Source organism: Somniosus microcephalus, chromosome 7, assembly GCF_052327205.1.
Source record: "Somniosus microcephalus isolate GS21.2 chromosome 7, FLI_Smic_1.0, whole genome shotgun sequence".
NCBI lineage: Eukaryota > Metazoa > Chordata > Chondrichthyes > Squaliformes > Somniosidae > Somniosus > Somniosus microcephalus.
In genome coordinates, this window is record NC_140993.1 from 108,156,875 (window position 1) to 108,167,959 (window position 11,085).

Genomic DNA, 11,085 nt, shown 5'->3' on the forward strand with positions numbered 1-11,085 from the left:
CTTCCCTGCACTACTGATCAATTGTTTCCCTTGTGACTCGGTGACCAAAACCGGACATAGTTCGCAAGGTTTAGTCTGATTAGAGTATGTAAAACTTCAGTATGACTTTGTCCGTACAGCTCCACTGTATTAATGACAATCTTGCCCAGCTTTCAGATCATGTTGAAGGGGTGGAAAATGGTTATGGCCCGTTTTCGTGACCATAACCAAGTGCATGCCCCAACGTGGACGCCCGACACCAGCAAATAATTTCTCCTCGGGTCTCATTAATATTGTTTGTGCGAGCTGCCGGCGCCTCTCGCACCTCCACAAGCAGAACATGCATTTTACATCGTTTATATTTATCGAAGTCCCAGGGTGGGGAGAGGGGGATGTTGGAGAGGCAACGGTGGGGGAAGACAATTGTGAGGACTGTGGAGTCGGGGGAGAACTCCAGCCGTGTTTAACTTTTCATTTTAAATTTAAATATACCTTTTGATGGCGGCCATTGCTTAGGCTGCAGCAGCCACTGAAAAATCCCGAGCGGAGCGGCAGCTTCTCCACTCAATTCAAACCAATTTCTGTAAAGAAGTCTAAAAGAGGCCCCACCTATACACATGCAAGGGAACTAAAGCTGCCTTTACCAATATGGCGGTACTCAAAGCAGCCGCAGATTGGGTGCAGGATGTTGCGCCCGAAATTAGTCCTTTTTCCCCATTTCCGCCTGGAAAATGGGTATGAGGACCAATTTCTACTGCAAAGTCTCTCCTTTTCCTTTTTCCAGAGCAAATTGGCAAAGGTAGTCTGGAGGATGAGTGCATGGAATGCATTCGGGACAGTTTCCTAGAATACGTCATGGAACCAACCAGGGAACAGGCTATTTTAGATCTTGTATTGTGTAATGAGACAGGGTTAATTAGAAATCTCATAGTAAAGGATCCTCTGGGGCAGTGTGGTTATAATATGATAGAATTTCACGTTAAGTTTAAGAGTGGCTTGCCTAGAGAAACTAGAGTCTTAAACTTAAATAAAGCCAATTACATAGGTATGAGGGCCGAGTTGGCTAAGGTAGATTGGAAAAATAGATGAAAAGATATGGTGATAGATAAGCAGTGGCTAGCGTTTAAAGAAATATTTCATAATTCTCAACAAAAATACATTCCATTGAGAAACAAAAACTCCATGGGAAAAGTGATCCAACCGTGGCTAACTAATGAAGTTAAGGATAGCATTAGATTGAAAGAAGAAGCTTATAATGTTGCAAAGAATAGTAGTAAGTCTAAGGATTGGGAGAGATTCAGAAACCAGCAAAGGATGACCAAAAAATTGATAAAAAGGGAAAAAATAGAATGAGAGAAAACTAGCAAGAAATATAAAAGCAGATTGTAAGAGCTTCTACAAGTATGTAAAAAGGAAGAGAGTAGCAAAAGTAAATGTTGGTCCCTTAGAGGCTGAGACAAGAGAAATTATTATGGGGAATAAGGAAATGGCAGAAACGTTAAACAATTATTTTGTATTGTCTTCACAGTAGAAGTCACAAAAAGCATACTAAAAATGGTGGGGAACCAAGGGTCGAATGAGGGTGAGGAACTTAACGTAATTAATATAAGTAGAGAAAAAGTGCTAGAGAAACTAATGGGACTAAAAGCTGACAAATCCCCTGGACCTGACGGCCTACATCCTAGAGTTCTAAAAGAGGTGGCAGAAGAGATAGTGGATGCATTGGTTTTGATCCTCCAAAATTCCCTAGATTCTAGATGGTCCCAGCGGATTGGAAGGTCACAAATGTAACACCACTATTCAAAGAGATTGGGTGTTGTCATGCAAGAAACACAGAAAGCTAGCTTGCGGGTACAGCAAGCAGTAAGGAAGGCAAATGGCATGTTGGCCTTTATTGCAAGGGGGTTGGAGTATACATGTAAGGAAGTCTTGCTACAATTGTACAGGGCCTTGGTGAGACCACACCTGGAGTACTGTGTACAGTTTTGGTCTCCTTATCTAAGGAAGGATATAGTTTCCTTGGAGGCGGTGCAACAAAGGTTCACTAGATTGATTCCTGTGATGAGAGATTGTGTAGAATGGGCCTATACTCTCTGGAGTTTAGAAGAATGAGAGGCGATCTCATTGAAACATGCAAGATTCTGAATCAGATTAACAGGGTAGATGCTGAGAGGTTATTTCCCCTGGCTGGAGTGTCTAGAACTGGGGGACATAGTCTCAGGAGAAGGGGTAGGCCATTTAAGACCGAGATGAGGAGGAATTTCTTCACTCAGAGGGTTGTGAATCTTTGGAATTCTCTGCCCCAGAGGGCTGTGAATGCTGAGTCTTTGAGTATATTTAAGGCTGAGATAGATAGATTTTTGGAATCAAGGGATATGGGGATCAGGGGAGAAAGTGGAGTAGAGGTCGAGATCAGCCATGATCTTATTGAATGGCGGAGCAGGCTCGAGGGGCATTTTGGCCTACTCCTCTTATTTCTTATGTTCTTATGTTCTTAAGTTAATAAATACCTTGGGGTAGAGTTTGCGCTTTGGAATCGGGAAATTGTGCCCAAAATGCACTTGAAATTAGGTTGCAATTCAAGTTTCTGCTAACATTAATTTGCATAATCACAAATGTAAAATCTTCCATGAACCAACAGAATCGGGCAGCGTAATAGAACATATTCATTTTTTTTTTCTTTCCATAAAAAGTATTCCTTGATGTATTTAAGAGTGGTAACCTGGTGTAGTTTTATTAATACTGCTGAAAATAGGTTTATCAGCAAAAACAAGCATTTTTAATAACTGTGTCTAGTCCTCCACCTGTGAGTAACCTGATTTGAAATCATTTAAATTAATTTTAAAAAGCTATACTGAGCCATTTAATAGTTTAATTCGTGTACACTAGTCTGCTTTTTAGTAAATTAAGTATTTTTTGATATGATAAACGTGCCTACTAGTGCGTGTGCATCCAAGAAAATAAGCACAATTTGAAGAACCTTCCCGAACAAGCGCAATCGGTGGAATCTTGTGATTTCGACCAGGGGGCGTGGCCAGTTTTATGGGCGGGGCCTGATTTGGGTGAATTGAACTTTGAACCAACGTAAAAGATCACGGAAAACACAAACACTGGTTTTGGGCGTAACTCACTTGTGTTACAATTTCTCGATCTTTTATACTGGTTCAGCCGATTGTGCTGAAAACTAGCGAAACAAACAGAAACTCTGTACGATAGCAAAATAACAACAGAAAATGCTAGAAAAACTCAGCAGAAACTCTGTACCCTTGGTTCTATTTCTGCTGCTTTATTTACTTAAATAGCGTTGGAAAAGGTGTCAAAAGATTATAGTTGCTTGATATTTTCCTCTTTTACCCTTCACTCTCCTCGCCCAAGTTTGAAGTTTTCTTGTGACATTTTCCTTTGGAAAGTGCATGTCTACCTTTATTTGAACCATATAAACTCCCACTAGAAACATAGAAGATAGGAGCAGGAGTAGGCCATTCAGCCCCTCGAGCCTGTTCTGCCATTTAATGAGATCATGGCTGATCATCCAAATTCAGTACCGTGTCCCTGCTTTCTCCCCATGGATCCCTTTAGCCTTAAGAAATATATCTAACTCCTTCTTGAATATATTTAATGAATTGGCCTCAACTACCTTCTGTGGTCGAGAATTCCACAGGTTCACCACACTCTGGGTGAAGAAATTCCTCCTCATCTCTGTCCTAAATGGCTTACCCCTTATTCTTAGACTGTGAAGTCTGGTTTTGGACTCCCCCCGCCATTGGGAACATCCTTCCTGCATCTAGTCTGTCTAGTCCTGTTAGAATTTTATAAGTTTCAATGAGATCCCCTCTCATTCTTCTAAAATCTAGCGAATATAAGCCTAATCGACCCAATCTCTCTTCATACGTCATTCCTGCCATCCCAGGTATCAATCTGGTAAATCTTTGCTGCACTCCCTCCATGGCAAGAACATCCTTCCTCAGATAAGGCGACCAAAACTGCACACAATACTCAAGGTGTGGTCACACCAAGGCCCTTTACAACTGCAGCAAGACATCCTTGATCCTGTACTCGAATTCTCTTGCTATGAAGGCCAACATACCATTTGCCTTCTTAACCGCCTGCTGTACCTGCATGCTCACCTTCAGCAACTGGTGCACAAGGACGCCCAGGTCTCGTTGCACTTCCCCTTTTCCCAATCTATTGTCGTTCAGATAATAATCTGTCTTCCTGTTTTTGCCACCCAAGTGGATAACCTCGCATTTATCCACATTATACTGCATCTGCCATGCATCTGCCCAATCACCCAACCTGTCCAAATCGTACTGGAGTTTCTCTGCATCCTCCTCACAGCACACACGCCCACCCAGCTTTGTGTCGTCTGCAAAATTGGAGCTATTACATCTAGCTCCCTCGTCTAGCTCATCAATATATGTTGTGACTAGCTGGGGTCCTAGCACCAATCCCTGCGGTACCCCACTAGTCACTGCCACTAGTCACTGCCTGCCACTCGGAAAAAGACCCATTTATTCCAACTCTTTGCTTCCTGTCTGCCAACCAGTTCTCTATCCAAGTCAGTACCTTACCCCCAATCCCATGTGCTTTAACTTTGCACACCAATCTCTTATGCGGGACCTTATCGAAAGCCTTCTGAAAGTCCAAATACACCACATCCACTGGTTCTCCCTTATCTATTCTACCAGTTACATCCTCAAACAATTCCAGTAGATTAGTCAAGTATGATTTACCTTTTGTAAATCCCTGTTGACTTTGTCCGATCCTGTCACTGTTTTCCAAGTACTCTGCTATTACATCTTTTATAATGGACTCTAGCATTTTCCCCACTACCAATGTCAGGCTTACCAGTCTATAATTCCCCGTTTTCTCTCGACCACCTTTTTTAAATAGTGGGGTTACATTAGCTACCCTCCAATCCATGGGAACGGTTCCAGAGTCTATAGAATTTTGGAAGATGACCAGCAATGCATCTACTATTTCTAGGGCCACTTCCTTAAGTACCCTAGGATATAGATTATCAGGCCCATGGGATTTATTGGCCTTCAATCCCGTCAATTTCCCTAACACCATTTCCCTACAAATACTGATTTCATTCAATTCCTCACTCTCATTAGACCCTATGTTCCCCGACATCTCTGGGAGTTTATTTGTGTCCTCCTTTGTGAAGACAGAACCAAAGTATGTATTTAATTGGTCAGCCATTTCTTTGTTCCCCATTATAAATTCCCCTGATTCTAACTGCAAGGGACCTACGCTTGACTTCACCAATCTTTTTCTCTTCACATATCTATAGAAGCTTTTACAGTCAGTTTTTATGTTCCCTCCAAGCTTACTCTCATATTCTATTTTCCACCTCTTAATTGATCCCTTTGTCCTCCTTTGCTGAATCTTAAACTGCTCCCAATCCTCAGGTTTGCTGCTTTTTCTGGCCAATTTATATGTCCTCTCCTTGGATCTTATGCTATCCCTAATTTCCCTTGTTAGCCACGGTTGAGTCACCTTTTTTGTTTTATTTTTATGCCAAACAGGGATGAACAAATTCTGTAGTTCATCCATGCGATCTTTAAATGTTTGCCATTGCCTATCCATCGTCAACCCTTTATGTAACACTCCCCTATCCATCCTAGCCAACTCACGCCTCATACCATCGTAGTTTCCTTTATTTAAATTCAGGACCCTAGTCTCTGAGTCAACTACTTCACTCTCCATCTTAATGAAGAATTCTATCATATTATGATCGCTCCTCCCCAAGGGGCCTCGCACAACAAGATTGCTAATTAATCCTTTCTCATTATATAATACCCACTCTAAGATGGCCTGATCTCTCGTTGGTTCTTTGACATATTGGTCCAGGAAACCATCCCATATACTCTCTGGGAATTCCTCCTCCACAGTATTGTTGCTAACTTGGTTAGCCCAATCTATATGTAGATTGAAGTCACCCATGATAACTGCAGTGCCCTTATTGCACGCATCTCTAGTTTCCCGTTTAATGCCATCCCCAAGCTCAGCATTACTGTTTGGGGGTCTGTATACAACTCCCACTAACGTTTTCTGCCCCTTGGTATTTTTCAGCTCTACCCATACAAATCCCACATCATCAGAGCTAATATCCTTCCTTGCTATTGTGTTCATCTTCTCTTTAACCAGCAATGCTACCCCACCTCCTTTTCCTTTTAGCCTGTCCTTCCTCAATATTGAATACCCCTGGATGTTGAATTCCCACCCTGGAGCCATGTCTCCATAACCCCAATTATATCATATCCGTTTACATACATTTGTGCAGCTAATTCATCCACCTTATTATGAATGCTCCTCGCATTAAGACACAAAGCCTTCAGGCTTATTTTAGTTAACACTCTTAGTCCTTTTAGAATTATTATTTACTGTGGCCCTGTTTGATTTACACCCTTGATTTCTCTGCCTTCCACTTTTGCTTTTCTCCTTCCTGTCTGTTGCTTCTATCCTTGCTTCCCTTTCCTCTGTCTCCCTGCACAGGTTTCCAACCCCCTGCCATTTTAGTTTAAACCCTCCCCAAGAGCACTAGCAAACACTCCCCCTAGGACATCGGTCCCGGTCCTGCCCAGGTGCAAACCGTCCAGTTTGTACTCGTCCCACCTCCCCCAGAACCGGTTCCAATGTCCCAGGAATTTGAATCCCTCCCCCTTGCACCATTCTTCTAGCCATGTATTCATCTGAAATATCCTTCTATTTCTACTCTGACTAGCACATGGCACTGGTAGCAATCCTGAGATTACTACCTTTTGAGGTCCTATTTTTTAATTAACACTACGTTGGTTATTAAGGACTGCTACTGACCTGATATCAGCATAGTCTCCATAACCACTGCACCTGACATTTAGCTCTTGCTAAGACACTAACATGATCAAATGTTGCCAGATAAGTTAAAAAAAAAAAGCATCATCTGACTTGCATCAGAATTTAACATGAAGTGATAGTGTGTCCTCATTTTCTCTTCAAAATATTTCATATGCATTCTTTTTCAATTTGCCATTTTCACTTGTACTGTAAACCCTTACAATTAAAATCACGTGTTTAAAAGGGTATTCTTATGCCAAATTGAGAGTCCTTTTGTCTTCTCTAAGGAAAAGTAAAAGCATGGTAACATCTGAGCTAGACATTTGAAAAACTATTTGGTCTAATAAAATATAAACTGTATTAGAAACCCTATAGTGTGGTTTGAAGTGTAACTGAAACATACTGGCAAACAGAACCACTCTAGATCTGCTCGACCCACTTTTTTTTAGTGCAATTAAATAAAAATACTCTTGAGTACCAACCACTAAGATATAGAGCAGGAATCAATGCACAACTCATAGCTCCTAAAATGTAAACCTATTTTATACCACGCCATCTTTAAAGACTCCTGTGCGATATAGCACCAACGGGAATCGAGAGATCGATGAGATCAGTGTTAATCATTGATTTTGTGCCCTTGTGGTAAACCGCTTGCTTTATCACATAGTGTTTGCTGGTTGGAATCGCAAGAAAGATAGTTTTCAACCCACAGTGCTATCTGTGATAGGTCTGTCCTTGGTAGCAGCTGTCTACTTGTCTGGTGATAAATGGTTCCTGTTTTGTGCTACAGGCTTTTCTGCTAAATTGTATTTTATTTTTATTTCATTTTTCAGGTGAAATCCACTGAAGAATTTGTTTGCAATGGAGCTCTCCTATTCCTGTATGCCGGTGATTATTACTTGAATATAAAATTTCATGATGACAACTCAAGCAGGGAGCTGCCGCTTTCTTGGTTCTGCTTGCCAAGTGTTCATGTGCGTGCCATGGATCCAGCTCAACACACACTATTTTAAATTTATTTCAGAAAGTAGGGATTGTAAGATGTAGTGAGTGAGATCATTGTAAATAGTGACTGACTAGCCATACTTGCCAACGGGACCTCCCTAAATATTCGGTTTAAGACTACTCTGGCACTGTCCCAAAAATAAAATGCTTCTGGATTTTTCTGTAAACCTTGCTTGGCCAAATTTTTAAATATCCAAGGGATTGATGGCTACTTTCAGTAAAATTACTCAAGTTAGTAATAAACCTGTATTATAGAGGAGACGAGGTTCACCTGTGGACAAAATAAAAGGCACTTGATCAGTAGGTTGGTGTACTGTTTGATCTCTAATCGGAACCTTGTTAAAATCTAAAAGATAAATTTACATTTCTTGGCATGGTTAAGTGAAATCTGGTGCGCAATGAAGGTTGGATGTTAAAAATGTTTCAAGATTTTGGCTGTAGGAATAATGGGGAATAGAAGGAAGGTTGACAAATAACATCAGTGTTGTGATGATGAAGGCATGTATTCTTTACAAGTCTGATATGACAATGCTGTAAAGCTCAATCTTAATACTCAATGAATTCCTCATGTTCCCCTTTCTTTGGAAACGCTTTGTGTCCTGTTCAAATGTATGGACGCAATGTATTGTTGCTCTGTATTATAGCTGTAAGGTACCTGCAGTTGTTTGTGAGAGTAAGGCAATATGCCCCATTCACACTGCATTGAAGTGGTTGCTGCCCTTCAAAGGGGTTATTCATTAGTTTTTCCCCAAGGTGTTAGTGAAGCCATTTTCAATGCTACCAATAAACGATTAAAAAGAAACAACTGGAAAACCAGTTACAAACTCAGGGTTTTTTTACAATTAAAAGTTGCTCCGGTTTAGGTCTACCTGAATCTTATGAATAATCCATCTTCATGGTTAATTTGCAATTGAGCGTCTGCAATTATTATAAAGTAATTAGAATGATAAATATTACTGGGATTATGCCACTCTTTCAGCTGCAGTGTGAACAAGGCTATTGTCTGTCTTTTTGTTTCAAACAAAATTCAGGAACTACTGTAACTAGCATCTCTGTACACAATCCCAACTGCTGTTCTAAAGATACTTTTCTTTCCTGTACCTGCAAAAAGTTGTATCTTTGGAAATAAATTTGGCTTGCATGTTCATCTGTAACCAAAAGCTTCCTTCTCAGCGTTAGTTATACTTTTAAGTGAACATTTTGTTTCCCAGCTCAGCACCAAGAGTTAAAGGATTCCACGTTTGCTCTGAATCTATAGAACGTATTTTCAGTCAAAAGTTTGGTCATCTCATTTGCAACACCAAGCAATAGATTGCACACATCATAGTAGATCACGATTTTCAAGAAGCCTATTTGTTACAGGATACAAAATATAAACATTTTCTATAAGATGAGGAGGGTAATCTTCAAGGATGCTTAAATGTGATAAAATTTGGGATTACTTCATGCAGTTACATGATCTATAAAATATGCAGTATATTTCAGTAGGTCTTTTTGAGGGAACATTAGAGGGATGATTTTAACCTGCCCCCTCCCCCCCAAGGCAGGAACATTCCAGGGAGGGGGTGATTAAGATGGGGGAACTTGCCTGATTTCAGACACAGGAAGGCCGTCTGCCACAGAAGAGCATTTAAATGGGAAAGTCATGTCCTAATGACGTCATCTGGACGCTGAAGACATTTTAACCACGAGTCGACTATAGGCCACACCATCTCGAGCCCGCCAGCCAAAGCTGGTGTTAGCCAGGATCCTGACCTTGGGGGGCCCAGGTAACTGAGATTTGTTTTACTTTTTAAAGGTTCCTTGTGAGTCAGGAGGAGCAGGAGTGCTTCTGCTGGCCCCACAAGAATACCTCAGTCGACCCTGCATCCCAACGGGCTTCCCCCCCTCTTCCCAATCACAGAGTTCCCCAATGCCCCCCTAATCCTTACTTTGCCAGGGACCAAACTCGTGGGTTCCCATCAACAATCTGAACTGCTTCAGGCGGGAGTCAAATGTTGTGTCAGTGTCAACAAATGTTACTGAGGGCCAGGTGACTTAATTCCGGTGTATAAAATTATTAGGTGCCTAGATAGAGTGTATACAAAGCACCTATTTCTCTTAGCAAAGAGGTCAATAACCATGGGGCATAAATTTAAAGTAATTGGTAGAAGGATTGGAGGGGAGTTGAGAATTTTTTTCACCCAGAGGGCAGTGGGGGTCTGGAACGCAATGCCTGAAAGGGTGGTCGAGGCAGAAACCTTCATCACATTTAAAAATGTAAGAAGTCACACAACACCAGGTTATAGTCCCAACAGTTTTATTTGAAATCACAAGCTTTCGGAGCGCTGCTCCTTCGTCAGGTGAAGTGGAGAGATGCATAAAGACACAGCTTATTTAGTCAGAGAATAATGCCAGATGATTACAGGTAATCTTTCTAACTGCCATTTATCACACCTCGGCAGAGAGATAATCACAGCAATCAAAGGTGTGAATGGTGTCCAAACAGGTTAGTCAGGAAAACATTACATCAAAGAACAATGAGGTGGGGTCACAAGGGGTCAAATGTTGCAGATGCTGGGGTCTATGAAAAACAAAAAACGGATGAACGGACACCGCGCAACAATCGCCAGGCAGGAGTGCTCCCTCCCAGTCGGGGAACACTTCAGCAGTCAAGGACATTCAGCCTCCGATCTTCGGGTAAGCATTCTCCAAGGCGGCCTTCGAGACACACGACAACGCAAAATCGTAGAGCAGAAACTGATAGCCAAGTTCCGCACTCATGAGGACGACCTCAACCGGGATCTTGGGTACATGTCACGCTACATGTAACCCCACCTGATGTAGGGTCATCCAGACTCGAGTTCTCGTTGGCTTGTTCTCTCTACACAGATGCGGCCGGACCTGCTGTGATTTCCAACAAAAAAAATGTTTTCGTCTGTTTTTTGTTTTTCATACAGACCCCAGCATCTGCAGCATTTGACCCCTTGTGACCCCACCTCATTGTTCTTTGATGTAATGTTTTCCTGACTAACCTGTTTGGACACCATTCACACCTTTGATTGCTGTGATTATCTCTCTGCCGAGGTGTGATAAATGGCAGTTAGAAAGATTACCTGTAATCGTCTGGCATTATTCTCTGACTATATAAGCTGTGTCTTTATGCATCTCTCCACTTCACCTGACGAAGGAGCAGCGCTCCGAAAGCTTGTGATTTCAAATAAAACTGTTGGACTATAACCTGGTGTTGTGTGACTTCTTACATTTGTCCACCCCAGTCCAACACCGGCATCTCCACAC

General features: G+C 41.7%; 1 protein-coding gene across 1 annotated transcript in view; it reads left to right on the plus strand.

Moving 5' to 3' along the window:
- trappc9 (trafficking protein particle complex subunit 9) overlaps positions 1-8,951 on the plus strand; it is a 1,276,086-nt gene extending 1,267,135 nt beyond the window's left edge. Inside the window, exon 23 of the mRNA XM_085993951.1 lies at positions 7,635-8,951. Coding sequence (XP_085850077.1) covers positions 7,635-7,814 — 180 coding nt within the window. The 3' untranslated portion in view covers positions 7,815-8,951. The remainder of the gene's footprint in view (positions 1-7,634) is intronic.
- Positions 8,952-11,085: the final 2,134 nt, after the last annotated feature.